This window comes from Stenella coeruleoalba, assembly GCF_951394435.1.
Source record: "Stenella coeruleoalba genome assembly, chromosome: 14".
NCBI classification, from domain to species: domain Eukaryota; kingdom Metazoa; phylum Chordata; class Mammalia; order Artiodactyla; family Delphinidae; genus Stenella; species Stenella coeruleoalba.
Window position 1 is genome coordinate 49784300 of NC_137160.1, and position 22476 is coordinate 49806775.

At 46.6% G+C, this 22476-nt stretch overlaps 1 protein-coding gene across 1 annotated transcript in view; it reads right to left on the reverse strand.

Annotated features, from left to right (window-relative positions):
* LAMA3 (laminin subunit alpha 3) overlaps nucleotides 1–22476 on the reverse strand; it is a 241953-nt gene that overhangs the window by 67599 nt on the left and 151878 nt on the right. The window contains exons 33-40 of the mRNA XM_079943103.1: nucleotides 21920–22064; nucleotides 20829–20969; nucleotides 19004–19165; nucleotides 16046–16144; nucleotides 13613–13696; nucleotides 10232–10462; nucleotides 6130–6243; nucleotides 2281–2390 (exon numbers count right to left, since the gene is read on the reverse strand). Coding sequence (XP_079799229.1) covers nucleotides 2281–2390; nucleotides 6130–6243; nucleotides 10232–10462; nucleotides 13613–13696; nucleotides 16046–16144; nucleotides 19004–19165; nucleotides 20829–20969; nucleotides 21920–22064 — 1086 coding nt within the window. The remainder of the gene's footprint in view (nucleotides 1–2280; nucleotides 2391–6129; nucleotides 6244–10231; nucleotides 10463–13612; nucleotides 13697–16045; nucleotides 16145–19003; nucleotides 19166–20828; nucleotides 20970–21919; nucleotides 22065–22476) is intronic.

Below are 22476 nucleotides of genomic sequence, written 5' to 3' on the forward strand. Positions count from 1 at the left end.
TCTAGGCAGAAAAAAAAGAACAGAGAGTTCTGATTCTTTAAAGAAAAAATTTCTTCTCCTTGTTTATTCTATTTCTTTTATATTGGGCACAATCTCTTCTGGGAAGAAACAGTGGTAGGTGGGCCAGGCCCTCAGAGGCGACTAAAGCACAGAGCATGCTCAATGCCCAGGTATTTCTGTGGGCACAGCTCTTGGTGATTTCCACACTTTTCCAATCAGGCTGTTGGAATTTCAATTCCCTTTTAGTTCTTAACTGGTGTATTTTGAGAAGCTTCTTTTAAAAAAAAATTAGGGCTTCCCTGGTGGCGCAGTGGTTGAGAGTCCGCCTACCGATGCAGGGGACACGGGTTCGTGCCCCGGTCCGGGAAGATCCCACATGCCGCGGAGCGGCTGGGCCCGTGAGCCATGGCCGCTGAGCCTGTGCTCCGCAACGGGAGAGGCCAGAACAGTGAGAGGCCCGCGTACCGCAAAAAAAAAAAAAAAAAAATTAAACGAAGAGACCATGAAAAAGTCTTGTTCCTTATGAAACGTCTGTGACTACTGAACATTCCACTGACATAAATCTGAGGGGAAATAACTCCATTTATCTTTGGCTGGTAAAAGAATTCTTATTTGGGGAGCTTCTCTCGGCCAATTAGATACAGTTACACCTCTAAAGGGACAGTTAGAAATTTGCCAGCAGTATTAATATCGCCAGAAGGAGAATTAGAAAAAATAGGGTTTTACTGATAAATCTTAGGAACTGAATGTTACTTAATTAAATTGCACAGATGCTAGAAGCTGACCTTGATGATAATATGCTTTGCAACTAAAGATGAACAGCTTTCCCCCCAAAATTTCACCCCGTGAAAATCTTGCTTCTTTTTATTCTCTCTAGCTTCTGTTCTAACAAGCCTGGGCAATTGTCAAGTGATAGATCCCTTTACAAATAAAGCCACAGGACTGGGCAGGTTTAACGAGTATCAGATACACAGAGAGCAAACCAGGATGCACATTTCAAATATGCATCTCCAGAAAAGCCACATTGGGCAGGTGACCTCTGATCACTTTGACTTGGCCCATTTCTCTGCTAATTCGGCTAATACCAAGCAGCCGTGTGGTCCATAACCGTCCCAGAGCCTGTGCACTATTGGTACTTCATCAGCATCATTCTGATTTTCAAACCAAATCTTGCTTCACTTAGTTACCTGTTATATTTTGTTTGGACCCACAGTGAACGTGTCATGATGAGCAAGACGATGACGAAGTGCCAAGGCCAAGCAGAACCTGGATTATCGTGAAAGGAAAATGGTGGCTTTCTACCCACAGAGTCTACTGGCCTTACTGGAGCCTGGATGACAACGCACATCACATCTCTCTGCAGCTCAGAACTCTCCTGTGGCTTCCATCACACTGAGGATAAAATCCATAAAATCCAAGTGCCTTACTCCAGCCGGCAAGGTACACGATCTGAATCCTGGTTGCCCCGCCAACCTCATCTCCTGGCCGTCTCTCTCTCACTGCCATCCAGCCACTCTTGCTTTCTTACTGTCCACAAACCCGTCATCACAGGAGCGTTCTCGTCTGTTTTGTTTTTTTTTTCTTCCTTGCCTTGGACCCTCATCATAATGCCACAGCTTACTCCATCTCATTGTTCATTGGTCCCTGTCCAACAACTCCAGAAAGCCCTCCTACCACCCTCTGTAAAGAAGCTACTCACTACCCATAACATAACCCTTTTATCAATGGCATAACCTGTCTCTATCTGAAATTATACTTCAGAATGATTTGTGCGTGTATTTACGGAGTGTGATGATTACCCCCACCCCTCTCCCCATACTCTCCAGGTAAAGCCTCATGAGGTCGGAGTCTTTGCCAGCCTTCTTTACGGCAGTTTCCCCAGCATCTAGAGAAGGGCAGCCTCATGATGGGGCTGAATGAACAGCAAAAGAAAAGAGGAAAAGGCAAAACCCAGAAGCATACAACTTGGAAAGTCTGTTTTTGTCTTGGTTCTGGTTTGCATTTCTTGTTTATTCTTTTTTTAATAGAACTGTTTTATTAAGATAGCATTCACACCATAAAATTCACTCATCTCATATGTTCAATTCAATGGCTTTTAGTATGCTCACACAATTGTACAATCGTGACTGCAATTTTTGAGCGTTTTCATCACCCCTAAAAGAAACCTCATACCCTTCAATAGTCACTTCCCATTTCCCTCCCACCAGCCCCTCCCCAGTCCTAGGCACCCACCAAACTCCCTCCTGTCTCTAATAGATTATTTTCAAACTTCCACAGTACCTGTTTGAATGAGGACACGGGCAGACCCTACAGGATCCGTGGACAGCGTTCCCATAGTAACCCTCTTTGCAGCGCTCACAGTGTTCCCCGGCAGTGTTATGACGGCAGTTCTTGGGACAGATAAAGAGTAAAATTAATAACAGCCTATTACCTTTACTGCTATTGAGATCATTGTCTTAATTACTCACACAATTGTAGCTCAAATCTGCTGACACTACAGAGTGCTATTGGTTTTGCTAACCACATGCTTTTCCTATCTAGCCAATGATTGTTGGTGCTAAAAAAAAAAGGAAGCGCCCTTCTGTTAGCTATTTGGTGTCACCATCGGGAGGCAGGATGAAATGAAGTGAGACCAGCTGGGTTCAAATCCCACGCTAACATTTAGTAGCTGTGGGATCTTGGGCAAGTCCCTTCACCTCTCTGGGCCTCAAGTGTTTTTTTTATAAATCAATATTCCTGGTGGGGGCTTCCCTGGTGGCGCAGTGGTTGAGAGTCCGCCTGCCAAGGCAGGGGACACGGGTTCATGCCCCGGTCCGGGAAGATCCCACATGCCGCGGAGCGGCTGGGCCCGTGAGCCATGGCCGCTGAGCCTGCGCGTCCGGAGCCTGTGCTCCGCAACGGGAGAGGCCACGATATTGAGAGGCCCGCGTACCGCAAAAAAAAAAAAAAAAAAAATTACTGGTGTGTGATTTACATACAATTCTAATTTTCTTAAAATGTACAGTTAAAATAATACCCACTTTCCAAGGTTGCTGGGAGGACTTGGGGGACCCACAGAGGAGTCTCTCAGGGGCACCGGATGAGGGGGCTGCCAGCTTCACTTTGCTCGGCTGCCCTGACTCTCTCAGAAACATCTGTTCTTTTGATCTAAGTGTTTACCTTTCCACATTAGTTTCCTCTCTTTTATAACTCCAAATGACAATTTTAAAGAAGAACTTCCTGGAGAGAGCTATTTTCGTCCTGTCTCTACTTAGTTCTGAGCTGAAAACACTGAGGAAACAAGAACGTGGAGAAACAAGAATTGCAGTGAGGCCACCTGTATCCTATGAAAAATCCCTCTGAACTCTGGTCCTTTATGGGGGCACAGGGAGAGGAGTGAAGAAAGGGGTTAGAACAGGAGTTGCTTGATAAAGTCCCATAAGAATGTCTGAAATGCCCCTCAACCTCAGGGGAAAGTATCTGCCCCGGAATCTGTCTTCATCAGTCCTGCAGATTTGAGGCATCTGCCTATCAGGTTTCCTTGTTTTACTGTGAATAAGTAAATGAGTGAATGAATGAATGAATCCATATCCACCCCCACAGCACGTGCTCTCCGAACTCCACGGGACACCAAACATCTACTGGGCACGAACTAGATGCCCAACTATGGTAGGTACCAGGGATGCAAAGATGGATCAGTACCCTGACTCAGGGGTAGACAGAAGCCTGTGAATAGACATCTTCAATATAATGTGGGAAAGATGATGACAAACGTGTGGCAGCATGTCATAAGAGCAGGAGGAACCTCAGGGGAGGTGATGATGCCTGCGTGGGGGACAGAAGGAGAGGACTGAGCTGGGTGGAGAAGTGTGGAAGGGCATTCTGGGCACACGGATCAGTGTGCACAGAACCTCTGTCTTGCAGGAGCACAGCGGCGTGCGTGGGCAATGCCAAGCAGTTGGTATTCCCCAGGGTGAAGTGCAAGGGGGCGGGATGCGGCTGGAGAGGCAGCAGCGCAGATCAAGGGGGCCCTGAGGCCGCCCAAGGAGTGTGGACATCTGGCTGTGAGCCTCAGGGGAGCCCCGAGGCAGCTGTGAGTTTCAGATAAATCATCCTGGGGGCAGGGGGAGACAGGCTCCAGCAACAGGGAATAAAAAGGAGGAAAACTGAAGAGAGAGGATGAGAAGAGAAAGAGGAAGGGACTGGGAACGGAGGGGAAGATGAGGGGTGACTGGGCACAGAGGGCAGGGGAAGTGGGGAGAAAGCAGGCCAGGAGAAGAGGGAGAGGCAGGGCCTTGGCGGAGAGAAGGGAGCCCGTCATCAGAGCTCCCTCCAGCCCACCGCACCCACGGGATGCATCACCACCTCCAGCTCCCTCCCCACTGGACACACACTGCTGTGCTGGCCAGGGATTGGGCTGGTTTCTTTGCACACGTCAAAGCTCATTCTTGAAACGACAGGGAGATTTGCACATGTGTGAAGGTCCCAGATTTTAAAATTGACTCTGGACCTCGAGAGGCAGAGGCCAATCTGCAGATCGTCCCATCTGCTAGTGGAAGGTGCTTGGTTTCCTCGTTTCTGTTCTTTGAGGATGAGGGCTGCATCCTCAGCTCCCACACGATGGCCATGATGGAGAGCAGGGCCAGCACTCACTGCCTGCCATTGAGCAGCACCTGTGTGCCTGTACACGTGTGTGTACGTGTGTGCAGGTGCATACGTGCATGTGTGCACACAGGTACATCCCCCCACGAGACGGCAAGCCTCCTGAGACCAGGGATTATGTCCGATGGTTTTAACCCCCAGCACTTTGCTCAGTCCCTCCCACAAGAGCAAATACTCAGGAAGCGTTCCCTGAATGAATTGTTTCTAGAGGCTACATGGCCATTAGGGACAAGTGTAGACGGAGCTACAAAGAAAAGTGGGAAAGAAAATCTTGTTGTTTGATGAAAACATGAATTACGACTCTCACGAGTGATCTTTTCACCGGTGGCTGAACCACAGAGAAAACTCCCTTTTTTCTTTGGCAGTTTTTATAAAGTGGACTCGACATCTAGCAACAGTTTAATGACAAGATAAGTATTTTTCATGAAATTGTCTACCTGTGATCCACACACCATACAGTATGAAACACAAACTATTATTTGAGATACCTAAGAGCTGGAAGACAACATTACCCAACATCTTTTATTCCTTTTGAACTTATAAGGTTAAAATCCTACAGAATATTCCATCAGGCTCTTTACAACAATTTCCTGTCCTGGCCTGTCCCGTCTTGCAGAGGAAGCAGCTCCCCGGGACATGCCGAACGCGCATAAAATAGCCTAGGAACTCAAAGAGCTGAAACACTCTAGTTGCCTTACACAATGCAGAGGAAACCTGCGTCAGGAGAATGTATTTCCAAACAGCACAACGGAAGCGGGGGCTCTGGTTTCCTGGGGGCACTGGTGAGCTCTCCTTTCCTTGGAACTGTCCGTCCTCCCTCTAACTGGGGAGGCCCTGGCTACCAGGGAGAGGACCTCTGAGGACAGGGAGGAAGCCAGCAGAATAAAACCTCTTCTGTGTCAGGATGCATGAGAAAGATCTCCTGAGAATCTAATTTTCTGGGCAAGAATTTTCTAACATATTCCAAAACAGGATAGCTTTCCGGTGGCTAAGTCGTAAACCGCTGGGACTCCCCTCGCCTGTCTTCCCCCATAAACCCACTGCCTTGGCAGCCGTGGCAGCGAGCGTGTGCCCCCCGCCCTTCTTAGCATCTCCTCCTCCTGTCACCGCTTTCTGGAGCTACCTGACAGCAATGAGGTCTCCTCTCGCGATCTCCTGTCACCCCAACAAAACTGGGGTCCAAAGTATTATACCCTGGCAAGGGTTAAGCCCCAGGATCTACCCACTACTATCATCTAATGAGAGATTTAGAATCTCAGGTATAATTTAATTGCTCAGACAGGTATTCTCTGACGGCACACGTTAAAATGGAGGGAAAAGTGAGTGGGAAATAATTCAGCTTGGTTACCTGGAGACCCCTGGGTTCACACGGCAACCTGTATCTAGGGTTTGGTAGGAGATGCGACATTTGATATCTCAGGGCCTAGCAGAGGGGGATGGGGAGACATAGATTGTCTTCTGGTAGCATCAGAGCATCAATTTACTCACCATGCATATTCCCGAGCCATCCTGGCAGCGATTTGAATGTCCGTTGCAATTGCAGGGAACACACCGTCCGGTATATAAGCCTTTGTTATCCCGATAGTATCCAGGGCTACAACCCTATTTTTCAAACAGAGCATTTAGTCAATACAGAGAAAGAAATTATCATCCAAAGCAGGTGACCATTCTGACTGTCAAGGATCCCCTTTCTATCTTCGCTCCTTTAGTTGGTATGTGGATTTCTACTTTCAAATGTGAGCCAGGTCCACTTGCTATTTTGGTCAGCTTCTCTTGTTTTCACACCATGGTAGGTGTGCGTGTTGGTGCCCGCGTTGGAGACGTGTGGTGGGGAAATCAGAGCAGGGGGAAGGGTGGGGGGGGGGAGTATGGAAGTAGGATGCCTCTCTCCTCCCACCAGTGGTTTTGAGGGCCAGTGGAGGGGTGGAGTGCTGAAAAAGCAGAGGATCAGGACCTCAGTCCTTCGGGGGGAGGACCTCTGAGCAAATCCCTTCAAGTTCAAGTTCTCTTTGGGTAGCCAGTCCCTCTCCAAGTGTGGGTTTGGGCTGGTGGGGAGCAGTATGGGAGGAAGAGGAAAGACGGGGTTTTCACTGGGATCTATACAACAATGGCAGAACTGGTGGGACCCTTTCACTGCCACTCACTGGTCTATGGACTACAGGGAACCCCAGGGAAAACAACCAGCTTGCATCCTAGTACAGAACTTGGCAGGGTTGTTTGGTTCCGATTGAACACCAAGACCCAGCCTGAGGAAATCTCCGGAGTGTGGTCTCCTCTTGTTCAATACTGCTTCGATTAATTCTATCTCCACTAATTGTCTCTTTCCAGTGTAACACACGTGATTATTTTTCATGTGGATGAAAAGAATTACGTTTTCTTTTGATGAACAGATATTTTTCTAAAAAGATTCTAGTGAAGAATGTCCCCAAAAGAAGAAAAGCAAGTATCATTGCACCAGCCATTAAAAATTATTTAGATTTCTGTCTTTAAAGAGACTGATAGGCATTTTCTTTATTTTGCCAGAGCCAATCAGTGCACTGATTAAAGTCAGGTGTTATCCCTAGCTTCTTTCAGTGATCGCCTATACAGCTTTTCTTTTAAAGTATCAGGAAAAATTAATACTTCAACATAAAAGATCATCTTTTATCTAATCTCATTAAACAGCACGTACGTCTATGAGACTCTGAGGTTACAGTCAAGGGAAATCTGCTCTCATTCATCCATGGCCTTAAAGGTCTCTAGCTGGCCAGGTTGGCGAGAGGAAGAAGCCAATGTGCTGGGGAAGAAAGAAGCTCACATCTTCCCTAGAGTGGAATGTTCCAGTTTTGGCTAGAAGCTCCTTCCAAAAATGACACAATGATGCCAAATCGTACACAATAACAATATTATAACTTACAATATAATTTTCCCTTCAGCTATTAAGAACCACGTTTAGGCAAAAGAATGCATTGCAAAAACTTAGACTACTTTATGTGTTCTATGAATAGGCTTGTCTAAAGGAGAATCCAAATATGAAAGGAATGTTCTTGAGCTGAAAGCACGACTGAGAGATACATTTGAATGAAATTCAGCCAGTGGTGGTGTGATCGTATCTGCAATCTCTACTAACAAGGGACAAGTGCCTTATAATTATCACCATATATCACATTACATGCTTATAAAATAATCCAATTTGGTAAAGAACAAATTATCCAAATAAATAAATACATCTGGTTTGATTATGACAACATGTCCAGTAAAAGCCTTTAATTAAATATGCTTTGGGGGGTAGGATGGTCTATGCTGGTTAAAGTGAATCACCCATCTTCATGTGCTCTTGATTAGAAACAGAAAAGTACTCTGCAAGAGTTACGTATCATGTGACTCTCAGAACATTTGTCAGTTACTGAAATATAATCGTTTTCTCACCTCTATAAGGCAAACTCCAGATTTTATATAAAATGCCGTTCAACTAAGTAGATTGTACTGAAGACTTATTCTAAGTGAAAATGAATGTATCCTAATATATTATTTCAGTAAAGAGACTTTGCAACTAATCATTTTAAGTGATAATTTTTCAGGATAACTTTTCCAATAAACTTTTGTAGTACAAATGATAAAATTCTGTCTCTATCAAGTTTCCAGGGCTACTTCAGCAGCCACTGAATCTATTTCTCTGTGAATATACATGTACCATCCAGGAAATTTAAAGACAGTGAAAGCAGAATTTGTGAGTGTTTAATGTCTGGCAAATTGAAGCACCTCTGTTAGGTATTATAGAAAATTGATCTCATCACTTTCTTAAAAAGGGATTTCACTGATTCTCATGGTTAACTTTGTGGGTAATTTCTCTCCCAAGCAGAATTCGGAAGCCTATAGGCAACAGACGCTTTTGTCCTGAGGCTTGGGTTACTCTCAAAAGGGCACAAAGTTTCCTAGATATTAACATCCCACAGGCATTCAAACTCTAGCTGTCTCAGCACTTCCAGGTGGGCTGATGTTTATAGGATTTGTGGTTAACAGCTCAGGAGAGCAATCTGTCAGGCACCGTCATAAACGCTGCCTGTCAATGGGATGGGGGGCCATCAGTCCTTCCTCCAGCCCACCCACTCCTCACTCATCACCCTAACTTAAAATCTCACGGAGCTGGGAACCCTTCCCCACCCCAACCCAAAATGTAAAAGGGACGTTACCTGGCTGGGTTTAAACTCCACATAACTTGCTTGCTGTTGGCTTTGACCGGGCAGCTGAGGAAGCACTACCCTTTGCTGCTGTGAACTGTATCCCAGACACTGCCCCAGGGCCACCCCAAAGATCCACAGCCATCCCGCGCTCCGCGGGGACCCCCTCACCGCCGGGGGCATCCTGGTCTCTGGGTGTCCTGCTGGCTGCACGCAGACCTCTGCCTCTTCCTCTTATACCTGCCCTTCCTGCTCAGTGCCCGGGCCCGGCTGACTCAGGTAAGGCAGGCTGTCTGCGGCAGGAGGCCCCACCTGTAAACTTCACCCATGAGTCAGCCTGTGAGAGAGCGCACATAACAGTCCCGTGGGGGAGCGCGCCGCTCTGTAATTCCTGCCAGGTGGGGCAGGCGTCACCTTCCACCCACCTCACCCCCCAGACAGCACAGGCCGCTGTAAATCACAGGCTGAGTCAGACGCCGAGGACACGCCCTGGCCGGAGGGTGGTAATCCAGAGGCCCCTCTCTCACCCTTGGGCTCTGAATTTCTTTAAATCGGGCTAGAAAAAAGGGAGAAGGCAGGGGGAAGAAGAATGGGAGCACCTGGGGACTAAAAGTTACATGGCAGGAGTCCTGAGAAAACCACGGTGGCTCTATTATATTTTAACCTGCAAACTATAATTTTAACCTGCAAATATATTGTATTTGCAGGTTAAAAAAGAAACTGACGTGCAGATCACCTTGGGGTTTTCTGCAATCCAGGGGTCAGGATGGAAAGTGAAGGATGTCGCTAAATCCACATCCGAGGCATGCCTGGAATTCTCAGAATGACAATGCTGGCTATTTCCTGTTAATTGCACTAACCGCTGCGGATTTTTTTCCCTCTCTTCAGGAAGAGAACATCATTTGCAGTTTGAGACATGAAATGGTTTCATTTTGCGGCACCTTTTAATCACTTGAGGACAGTCAGGTTGACTGGGCCTCAAATGAGGATCTGCTGTGAGCTGGAAACTTGGACTGCAATTTCCTTTGAATAATCAGCATATTCACTGGGCTGTAAATGTTGGGGTGGGTGGGGGAGGGAGGCTCTGGATTAGAGAAAGGCTTGAGAACCCTGGGTCAGCTACTGGGAAAGCAGTGGCCCACATACTGGGATGCCCATGGGCGGGGTCCTTCCTGCTTCCCAGAAAGTCCAGATTTCTGCAACCCCCAGGATCCACCGAGCTTCTGTGGCTTTCCGATGGATTTTGAGACACTTGTGATTTCTTTTTCATATTTAATACCTGCAAGTGGTCCAGGTAAGATAGAAGCTAGAGCCCAGCAGAAATTTGATGGTCAGAGAGCCCCAAATCGTCCAGCAGCGCTGGACAGCAAACAGGAACAGCAGCCACAGGAGACCCTGGGGGGATTTTACGGTTTAGGAGCGTTTCCTACCTGACATGAGTCACCTGTGTAGTCAGGGGGGCAGGCACACATCTCTACATTCTGTGCTTGACGTCCACTTCCTGTTTCCGAGGCCTCCTCCAGCCCCACCCCGCTCAGGGTGAGCCGCTGTGTCTCGGTGAAGTAGAGGCCCCGGAGATGCACACCTTGCAGTCTAGACAGCACCATCATCAACTCTTCCCGAGTCACGGGGGCACCGCTGCTGGCGTGTCTGAAGTTTCCCTACATGTGAAAGCAGAGAGGCAAGGTCTCCCTGTGGTAAGCTCACTCCCAGGGCCTTCAGAGCCAGCCAGCCAGAAGGAATCCAATAAAGCCATTTAAAATGCATCAGGGGAAAAAATAAATAAAATGCATCAGGAAAAATACTAAAATAAGATAGGTAAGTAGACACAGTGGATTTATATTCAGAAATCACATGTCCTGGGTTATTTCCAAGAAGGGAGAAGGCCACGAGGAAGGGGGAAAAAATGAAGGCAGGAAATAAGGAGCAATAAAGTGAGATCAGATTTCCCAGTGTTAGGCTTACTGTAAAAGGCACTTTTTTTTTTTTTTTTTTTTTTTGCGGTACGCGGGCCTCTCAATATCGTGGCCCCTCCCGCTGCGGAGCACAGGCCCCGGACGCACAGGCTCAGCGGCCATGGCTCACGGGCCCAGCCGCTCCGCGGCATGTGGGATCTTCGCGGATCGGGGCATGAACCCATGTCCCCTGCATCGGCAGGCGGACTCTCAACCACTGCGCCACCAGGGAAGCCCTAAAATGCACTTTTATTTGTGCAAGCAGTGAAAGTGAGAAAGATACAGGAGAGAGACATGGAAACTGAATAAGTCACACAGCTCAGATCATTCATTAAATGTTCATAATTGTGACAGTACAATCTTTTCTTGCACACACACATTCACATTATTTTATTTTTATGATGGTAAATAACATGTAACATAAAATTTACCATCTTAACCAATTTTAACAGTAGGGTACAAGAGTGTTAATTATATTTACATCATTGTGCAACAGATCTTTAGAAGTTTATCATCTTGCAAAACTGAAACTCTGCACCTATTAAGCAATAACTCCTGTTTCCTCCTCCCGCAGCCCCTGGCAACCACCATTCTCTTTTCTGTTTCTATGAATCTGAGTACTTTTTTTTTTTTTTTTGCGGTACGCGGGCCTCTCACTGTTGTGGCCTTTCCCATTGCGGGGCAATAGGCTCCGGATGCGCAGGCTCAGTGGCCATGGCTCACGGGCACAGCCGCTCCGCGGCATGTGGGATCTTCCCGAACCAGGGCACGAACCCGTGTTCCCTGCATTGGCAGGCGGACTCTCACCCACTGCGCCACCAGGGAAGCCCCTGAGTACTTTTTTTTAAAATATAAATTTATTTATTTTTATTTTTGGCTGTGTTGGGTCTTCGTTGCTGCGCGCGGGCTTTCTCTAGTTGCGGCGAGCGGGGGCTACTCTTCGTTCCGTTGCACAGGTCTCTCATTGGGTGGCTTCTCTTGTTGCAGAGCATGGGCTCTAGGCGCGCGGGCTTCAGTAGTTGTGGCTCACGGGCTCTAGAGCGCGGGCTCAGTATTTGTGGTGCACGGGCTTAGTTGCTCTGCGGCATGTGGGATCTTCCCAGACCAGGGCTTTAACCCGTGTCCCCTGCATTGGCAGGTGGATTCTTAACCACCGTGCCACAAGGGAAGCCCTGAATCTGAGTACTTTATAATTTTTTTTTTAATTTATTTTAATTTATTTATTTTTGGCTGTGTTGAGTCTTCATTTCTGTGCAAGGGCTTTCTCTAGTTGCAGCGAGCCGGGGCCACTCTTCATTGCGGTGCGCGGGCCTCTCACTGTCATGGCCTCTCTTGTTGCGGAGCACGGGCTCCAGACGCACAGGCTCAGTAGTTGTGGCTCACGGGCCCAGTTGCCCCGCGGCATGTGGGATCTTCCCGGACCAGGGCCCGAACCCGCGTCCCCTGCATTGGCAGGTGGACTCTCAACCACTGTGCCACCAGGGAAGCCCTGAATCTGAGTACTTTAAATACCTCATACAAGTGGAATCGCACAGTATTTGTCTTTTTGTGACTTGCTTATTTCAGTTAGTGTACTGTCCTCAAGTTTCATTCATGTTCTAGCATGTGACAAGGCTTTCTTCTTTTTGAAGGCTGGATCATATTCCAGTGTATGTACATGCCACATTTTCTTCATCCATTCACCTGTCAATAGACATTTCAGTTGCTTCTACCTTTTGGCTATCGCGAATAGTGCTGCAATGAACATGGGTGTGCAAATATCTTCAAACTCCTCTTTCCAGTTCTTTTGAACATAGAGTTGACCCTTGAATAATGTGGGCGCCAACCTTATGAGCAGTCAAAATTCTGCGTATAACTTCACAGTTGGTTCTCCACACCGGTGGTTACAAATTCGCAAATTCAACCAACTGCAGATCATGGAGTAGTGTGCATTTACTGGAAAAAGATTCAGCCATTTTTCTTGAATAAATGCTTTTCAGGTTCCACTAGCCTTTGGTTAACTGTCAGAGTTCTAAAATAGTTGATTTTGACCATTTCTGCCACATTGCTTTTCTGGAGGAAAAACAGGTTCTTCACCATTTTTGCTGGCATCACCTCTCTCATATAAACAGAATCACATAATAGATGGGCTTTTGTGTCTTGTTTCTTTCCTTCAGTATAATGTTTTTGAGGTTCATCCACAGTGTGGAAAGTATGCATACTTTGTTCCATTTATTGCCAAATAGTACTCCATTGTATGCATGCGTGGACCAGTACAGAAATGTTACAATGTGTCTGGGAGTTCAAGGTACTTGAAAAAGTATCACCTTGAGGATATATTTACTAATCCTCACTGGACGTATTTAATAATATAATTGGAACACTCTAAAGGAATAATTGTAACCATGTAGGTTTAATACAAAGCTTTATAATTCGATGAGCTTTTTCCTTCATTTAGCTATATTATTCTTACTTCTTCTGGTGTTAGATGTTTTTGTGACTTTTCTTTTTATTCACCCCAAGCATTTGTTGGACAGTCACCAGGTCCCAGGCACTGAGGGAGGCCTGAGGATGACAGGGAGCTATATTGTAGCATTTACAGACTCACAGAGGTTACAAAACAAGGATACTTAGGTGTAAAACAGGAGAGACAGTGGTAAGTCCCATAAAGATGGTTCAACAAAGCCCTGTGAGGATGGAGCCCTGTAATATTTTATATAATTTATATTTTTAATTTAGATATCTAAATTACATTTATATAAATATAGTTAATATTTTAAATTCATAAAATAAGTCAGAAAAACAACTCTTTGAAAGAACTAAATCGTGGGACAAAAAGGCTCATCAAGAAGAATTTCATGTTTGCTTTTCCATTACCTCTACCACCTGCACTCGCCCATGATGCAGCCGGTCTGGCCGGGGGTCATTCGGCCCCTCATAGATGACGGACATGTGCTGACCCTGTTTAAAGAAACACATGAATGTGTTAGTGGCTTGGATGGGATATTTTGAGGTTTATGACTGATCTAGGAACAGACGTCTATGGATCTGCATTACGTGAGATGCCTGATTCTAAAAGAGTAGCTGCAAAATGAACTGACTGGCAAAAGGAGCAGTAACGTGGAAATGGAATAATAAGCCCTAACACGGTTCATTTTCACAAATAGGAAACGAGGAAAATTCTCTTGACTGAAAGTGGCTTAAAAAGATGGAAACAGTTTTTTTTAAAAAATGATGCTTTGTAGTCAATGCATGAGGTGCTGGTTTCCTTACTGCCTACAGGACCGCATGGGTAGCGAGAAAGTGCTTTGGGCGTGGGTTAGTGGGGAGGGCGGGGAGGGTAGAAGGTTGGCGAGGCTGCCTGTGCAGCCTGCATAGATAGGGAGCAGCAGAGCTGGCATATGGGGGAGGAATTAGCCCTGCAGCCCATACCCTGCAGGACCCTGCTCACTTAGCCTCCGCACCCCCGTCCCCATTACGGTGGCTCTCGAGGGTCCAATGGGAGGGTCAGCACCCACAAGCAGCACTCTCACTCCACACCCACACACACAAGTACAGCTTTTCTGTCGTAGCACCAAACCCCAAAGGGTTTCATTCATTAGAGCCAGTTTTCAGGAAGAAAAGCATTATCTGCGATCACTAATTGAAAACCTTAATCTAAGAAACGTGCCCATAGGCTTTTAACTTCAGTGGTTTGGAGCAAAGCAGCGGAGTAAATGTTTCATGAGCCTAAATTACTTTCCATGTTTGAAGATAAATTAAGAAGAAATTTTGGTCATTACTTCTCCATGAATTCCAACAGTCTGCATTAAAATACAGGCATACTAATGGCCTGAGTTTGAGATGCTCTGCAAAAATAATGAAGCTGAAATACAACATGTCATAACAGTATTCTTACCATGGAACTATTTTTCCGTAGACTATAACTCTGAAATCTTGAGTGCTTCCTTTTCAAGCTGTTTTGCAAAGGTTCCTTTGAGAACCTTTTAAAACAACAGTTCAATACACTTGGGTGCCAGTAGAAACAAAACACAACACGGCCGCGCCTCAACACAAAAAGCTACCAGAATGCGAGGCCCTCATCTGGGATGAGGCACGTGGGATTTTCCAGTCCCCTCTTATACCGTGAATGACACAGGAAAACCCTTCAGGAAGCTGGAATTGCAGCGCATTAATTATAGCACAAGTTCAGGCTACGGCACCTCACCCCATGTGCGAGGTTCTGTACGTTGTAGGGGATTCAATGCAGGATGCGATATCACCCCTTACCTCAAGATTTTCCAGACTGCAGTTCTGGACTGTGTGCCCAGCACATAGAACCGAAGGGGCTCCCCACCGTCTACCTCAGGCCAAATTCCTCATCATGGCATTAAACACCCCCCTTCCTACACTTCTGGGCTTGTTTTCAATGGCCCAGCACGTGCTGATAACACAGCCCACTTGGACTGCTCACCCCTGGGGCGCTGCTCCTCTGCCTAGGTTCAGCTTACTCTCTGCCAGGGAAGGGGAAGGGTGTTTCTCCTCTCACGCTCATTCTTAAAGGCGTGGCTCAAAACTAACCTTTTCCATGAAGTCTTCTGAGGGCACCAACTACATAAGCCCCCTCTTGGACTCCAGCTCCCACGGAGTCTTGTCTGGACTCAAAGGCTTACTGTTCAGTGGACTGTAGGTCTTTGGTCATTTCTTTCATCTCCCCTCCTGGTTACACTTTATTTTTTTTTTGGTACGCGGGCCTCTCACTGCTGTGGCCTCTCCCGTTGCGGAGCACAGGCTCTGGACGCGCAGGCTCAGCGGCCATGGCTCACGGGCCCAGCCGCTCCACAGCACGTGGGATCCTCTCGGACCGGGGCACGAACCCGTGTCCCCTGCATCGGCAGGCGGACTCTCAACCACTGCACCACCAGGAAAGCCCCTGGTTACACTTTTTTTTGAGGACAGGGATTACCTGTCCTTTACGAGCCCAGCAATGTGACTTTGCAAACAGGGAGGTCTCAAAAATGTCAGACAAAATTGAAAGATAGAAACATAAAACAAGTTTATGATGAGGCAGTGATTGTGAGACGCCAAGTGAGAGATGGTTAAGTTCTTTGCAAGGGAAGAAAAGAGAAACCATTTGGGGCTGGGATGGTCAGGGACCAAGGACCCTGAGGAGGTGCTACATGCTCTAAACTTCCCTTTGAGTTACTACAAAATATTGGAAATGACTTAATCCAAACTTTCTGTAGGCCACTTATCAAGATGTCCTAAAATTGGATTGGCACCAATTGCAACCGCCACTTTCTGCTACTTGGGTCGTGTTCTGACACCTACGGTGAGCTGCACATCTGGCTTCTTTTCCAGAAGAACCATGTCACCAGGCAGTCCGAAGGACTTCATTTGGTAGGTGAGGTAGCCACCATATGAGGAAACCTGAAATTGAAATAGTAGGATTAATAGCACAAGCATTAAAAGAGAACATGGCAACATTAACTCATCTACGAAGTACACTGGCACATAGATCTGGAAAGATACACAATCAGCCTGTTAACAGTGGTCATTTCTACTGAGTGGAATTGAAGATGGCATTTTAACTTTCTACTTTCTGCCATTTTATATCAATTAAAATGTTTAACGTGAACATGATTTAGTTTTACAAGCAAGAAGATACTTCTGTTAAAAAGAAAAATAGTCACGCAGAAACAAATAAGATCCTTTTATTCTAGATGATGACTAAACCAAAATGTCTATTTAATCCACGGCTATTCTAAGAAATCTAGGCCATTGCTTTCCTATTTAATGGAGAAACTTGGTTAACATCTATCAGTTACAAAATGAACCTCTAAAAATAAATTGTCAAAAAAAAAAAACTTCCCGGGCTTCCCTGGTGGCGCAGTGGTTGAGAGTCCGCCTGCCGATGCAGGGGACACGGGTTCGTGCCCCGGTCCGGGAAGATCCCACATGCCGCTGAGCGGCTGGGCCCGGGAGCCATGGCCGCTGGGCCTGCGCGTCCGGAGCCTGTGCTCCGCAACGGGAGAGGCCAGAACAGTGAGAGGCCTGCGTACCATAAAACAAAACAAAACAAAAAAACAGCTTCCCCTGAGGGCACATGGTGCATATTTCCTAAGTGATTCTGCATTCTCCTAGATGCATAAGCCATGTCCGCCTGTACCACCAGGTATACGGGCCTCCTCTCAGTGCTGCCTCCGCAGCATGCCGGTGGTGGAAACATGGAGGTGAATGATCATGGGTTTTTTAGACAGCGACTTCACCTCTGGTCCTGATATCTCCCACCCTTAAAGTAAAAACTGATCAAGAAGGAAGGAGTGACCGAAGGATGGAAATCAGAGGCAACATCATCTCAGGGAAGGCAGACAAAATACCCTTATTGGAGATGCACATAATCTGGTGCAGGGAGGAGGGGCAGCCCTGCAGGGCCCCCAATCCACTGAAGTGCTTCCCTAGAAGCTACAGCCTACACAGCTTCACAGAGTTATGACCTTAGAATCTGGAAGTATTCCGAGGTCACATCTTGAATCATCTTATTGAGATTAAGTTTTGCCTTTCTGATGGACTGAGGAGGTTAAAGATATGTCTACGTATCCTTTGATATTCTTGCTTTCAAGAGGTGGAGCTTAATTCTCCTCCCGGAGTGTGAGCTGGGCTTTGTGACTGGGTTCTAACGAACAAAATATGTTAGAAGTGACGGTGTGTCATTTCTGAAATTAGGTTACAAAAACGTTGCTCTCCCTCCCTGTCTCTTTCTCTCTCCTCTCCCCTCCCACCCACCTCTTTCTCTCTCCCTCATTTGCTTTGGAGGAAGCCAGCTGCCATGTCATGAGGACCCTCAGGCAGCCTGCGGTGGGCCTCATGTGAATAGGAACTGAAGCCTCTGACCACCAGCCAGCAAGGAACACTGGCCTGCTGACAACCACGCCGGTGAGCTTGGAAGTGGCTCCTCCAGTCCCAGATGCCTGCAGCCCTGGCTGACATCTTGACCACAACCGCATGAACGACCCTGGGCCATCCACTCCTGGATTCCTGATCCATGGAAACTGGGCAAGAAAATGACGGTCTGTTGCTTTAAGCTTCCAAGTTTGTGGGTCATTTGTTAGCCAGGACTAGATGACCAGTAAGTACAGGGCTCGCCATGTGGACGTGAAGAGGCATATCACATGAGGGAGAAGTGGGGTTATAGGAGAGGAGCAACATTCCCCATACTCAGAGGTCAAAATCCATAGTCCTTCAACCTGAAGACAGAATCAGAGAGCTCAGGCTGACAAGGGACGAGTATTTAGTCATTGTAGATGTGAGACTACGGCATGGCCTGGGCTGGGCTCTGTGAAATCCACCCTTTCTCCAAAGCTCTATCCTGGGCCACCAGGCGCATATATCACCTGAGGATGTTTCTACTTCTGTCCATATAAATGAGTGTAGGTGGTCAGGTCCTGGAATAATAACTTACGCAGCAAAGGAAAAGCAACTCCTTTATAAGCTCCCCAAGGAGCGTCTAACCACACGTGACTCCCAGTCTCCCAGTTTATCCCTCTTCTCCCCCTTCCCCCCTTGGTAACCATAAGTTTGTTTTTTACATCTGTGACATATACACACTACTACGTATAAAATAGATAACGAATAAGGACTTACTGTACAGCACAGGGAACTCTACTCAATACTCTGTAATGACCTTTATGGGAAAAGGATCTAAAGAAAGAGTGGTATATGTAAATGTATGACTGATCCACTCTGCTGTACACCTGAAACTAACACAACATTGTCAATCAACTATACTCCAATAAAAACTTTAAAAAAAGAAATAAAATGTATTCATGACCACACGTGACTCTACTAATGAAAGCCGTGCTGTCACTGGATCCTGTGCCTCTTTTAATAAACTCATGAGTCACTTCTCAGCTTTTGTTTTCCTGACAAGGGGCCCTTCTTCTGCTTTAAAACAAAGCATTCTCAGCATTGGCATTTAAAAGCATACGTGTGCCATTCGCGGCAGATATTATTTAAATGGTTACTTCCCCAGAGGAAATTTCTTTGGCATTAAGTGAAAATCAGGAAGAACCTGGTGCAGGATTTCCTTTGTTGGTCAGCAACTATGTGGGCCCCTGAGGCCCATACACCCTCAGCCTCTCCATCTTCTGCATTTGTGATTAACCGAAGTTCTTCAGTTTTAGTAACCTGAACTTCCAGAACCTTCCTTCCAGACATCCAGTAGATGGTGCCCGTGCAGTGATGGAGGAGGTCCAGCAAGAGCGTGGGAGAACAGCAGGACTTGGTTACCTTGTCCCCCAAGTAGGAAGCAGGGGCGACCCACGACGCACTGTGAACCGTTGAGGGCAGCTCCTGGAGGTCAGCCACCACGCTGCTGCTGCCCGGGTTGAAGGAGATGGGGATGTCCACTCCGTCCGCCGTCTCCAGGCGCCAGCCCATCATATCCACAAACTGAAACACAGAGGCAATGGATGGAAACGTGTACCCATGGCATCTTTGACGATGGCTGAATTATGCAGAGTAGAAAGAGCTGTGGGGCAGCCACCTTACTTCAAAGGCTTCCCTCCGGTATCTCCTCTCGTGTCTGACTCCAGTGAGGGAGCCCACTCCCACTCAGCCCCCACTTGCCCACCTGACCTATCACAACTAGAAATTCTCAAAGGGTAGCGACCAGACGCACGTGGGACTTATCCTTGTAGCCCAGCACGCATCCTGGTTCCTGACATTTAGTAGGTGTTCAAAAAATATTCAAATAATACACAAATAAGGGTGTGAATAATAACTAGGACTGTGGGCACATTTTAATGGTGAGCTCCTTAGAAAATGTGATGTGGAATACAGTGGACTGCTGTCATTATTTTTCTCTAAATGGAGCGTCAAAATTATTATTATTTTAAAATATTTATTTACTTATTGGACTGTGTTGGGTCTTAAGTTGCGGCAGGCAGGATCTTTAGTTGCAGCATGAGAACTCTTAGTTGTGGCATGTGGGATCTAGTCCCCTGACCAGGGATTGAACCCAGGCCCCCTGCATTGGGAGCACGGAGTCTTAGCCACTGGACCGCCAGGGAAGTCCCAAGGAGCATCAAAATTAAATATTCCCCAGATCACAAAGGAAGCCAGGAGTTAAACTATGAGGGGAAGAAAAAGAAGGAACTGACAAGACATAGAGTCAGAATAATGCTTCTGGGTTCCCCTGAGGGTAAGAAGAGGAGACTTCAGGGTGGATTTACAAACTAATTTTTTTTTTTCCCCATTACAAGCCTGCATTCCTTTCAGGAGACAGGCAGTAAAATAGAGAAAATAATCTTTCTTTGAATACTTGCTGGACGTTAAGACATGTCACACAAGAAAGCAATCATGAGACTAATGTTTCATGGAATCATGAAGGCAACAAAAGTTTTAGTTTCCTGGAGTTAATTTTTTTTAATTAATTTATTTATTCATTTATTTTTGGCTGCTTTGGGTCTTCATTGCTGCGCGCTGGCTTTCTATAGTTGCAGCGAGCCGGGGGCTACTCGTTGCTCTGCAGCATGTGGGATCTTCCCGGACCAGGGCTCGAACCCGTGTCCGCTGCATTGGCAGGCAGATTCCCAACCACCGCGCCACCAGGGAAGCCCCTCCTGGAGTTAATTTTAAAACAGGTGAGAAGGAAAGTAAAACAGGAAGATAAGCAGATAAGAAGAAATGAGGGGCAGGAACAACTAACTCCATTTATTTAATGAGTTTTTATTGAGCATCTACTACGTTCCAGATCCTGCTCAAGGCACTGGGATTGTATCAAGGAGCTTACATGTGAGTGGTGGAGAAAATAGATACATAATAGACAACCTTTAGAACTGTGATACACGCTATGAAGTACACAGAGAAGGGTGAAACCACAGAGTGAGGGATGGCGTCTCTAAGCACTTGAGCAGAGAGCTGATGAACTGAGGGACATGAGGACATCTGGGGACAGAACACTGCAGGCTGAGGACCAGCGAGCACAACGCTTAACATTCTAACCAAGCAAGATGCTAAAAAACTCCACAACCCTTCACGTTTCATGCCAATGCATTACTTCCTCATTTGGAAGTACTAAATAAAAACAAAAGGAGTCTAATGCCCTGCCCACCTTAGCTCTCCTCTTATGTGAGCTGTGACAACGATGACTGACTCCGAAACAAAAGCAGCTGGTACAACCTTTGGGGTTCGCTGGGTCCAGGTAGAATGACCCTTCCTGACACACGTTACATTTTGTACCTTCCACATTTTCCTATTGAAGAAAAACATGAAACAAGAGGTCATTCCTTCTAAAGGTTCTCTGATTGAAGAGATCTAAGTGCACAAATTAAGTATCAACCTAAGATGACAGAACATGGATGCTAACAAAGCATCCAAAGTTACATGGCTGTTCAGCTTTTTACCACATTAATGATTTACACTTTTTTTTTTTTTTTTTTGGCGGTACGCAGGCCTCTCACTGCTGTGGCCTCTCCCATTGCAGAGCACAGGCTCTGGACGCGCAGGCTCAGCAGCCATGGCTCATGGGCCCAGCCGCTCTGCGGCATGTGGGATCTTTCCAGACCGGGGCACGAACCTGCGTCCCCTGCATCGGCAGGCGGACCCTCAACCACTGCGTCAGCAGGGAAGCCCCTCACATTAATTATTTAAACTTTTATACCATGTACAAATGGAAGAGAGGATTTCCTAAATTTCATAAGATGCCCTTTGGCAACCTGGAGGTAGAGAAAGAGCACCAGAAGGATTCACAATATGGGGGAAGGGGTTCATCCCACTTACTACCGCTTTAGAACATCCACTGGGACTCGGGGGCTCTCCTACACCCTGCAGAATGCCTTGGAGCAGAGATGATTAACCTGGGGTGCATGGGGCAGGAATAGGCTTCAGGGGAACCCATATACCTCTTGAAACTATAGACAAACGTGTGTGTCGATTTTTCTGAAGACAGTATATATCTGTCATCAGATTCTTAAGGAGGTCTGTGGCCTCTTCAAAGGACAAGAGCAGTGACGGGGTGTGGGGGGAGGTCTTCGTTTCTAACTATTTCTATCCAATGAGAATGACTAGAAAGTGCTATAGTCATTATGGAAATCTATCTTGGGTCAATCCCATTTCCCACCTATTTTTATACAATGACTCAGCATGAAGACCCTCCACAATGGTCAGTGGCCAACGTCCCCAGCGTTGCACATTCCGTCTTACCTTGCAGAGGCAAGACCCTGTTCCCAGGTCACAGCCTGCTGGCTCAGTTCCATCTCTGTTGCATTGGCAGGGGAGGCACTCAGGGAAGCGGTAGAAGCCGGAAGCACACCGGTCACACTGCCGCCCTGTGATTCTGGGCTTGCATCTGTACTTAAGCAAAGGAAGCAAACGTCCTCGTCATCTTTCTACACACGCTTCTAAAGCCGACCTGCACTGCCGCAAGGCAGCTGCTGTATGAAGCCAGTTAAATAGACACAGGGCCTGTCCACGGGGTGCTAGCGTCCAAGGCAGAATGGAGAGAAGCGGATACAAGGCACTCACACAAAATAGCTCAAGGTGACCGTCATCCTGATGATGAAAGGGGTCAAAAGATACACACTTCCAGTTATAAAATGAACAGGTCCTGGGATGTCATGTACAGCATGGTGACTATAGTTAATAACACTGCATTGCATATTTGAAAGTTGGTAAGAGAGTAAATCTTAAAAATACTTCTCATGAGAAAAAAAAATTTGTAACTATGTACGGTGACGGGTGCTAACTAGACTTACCGTGCT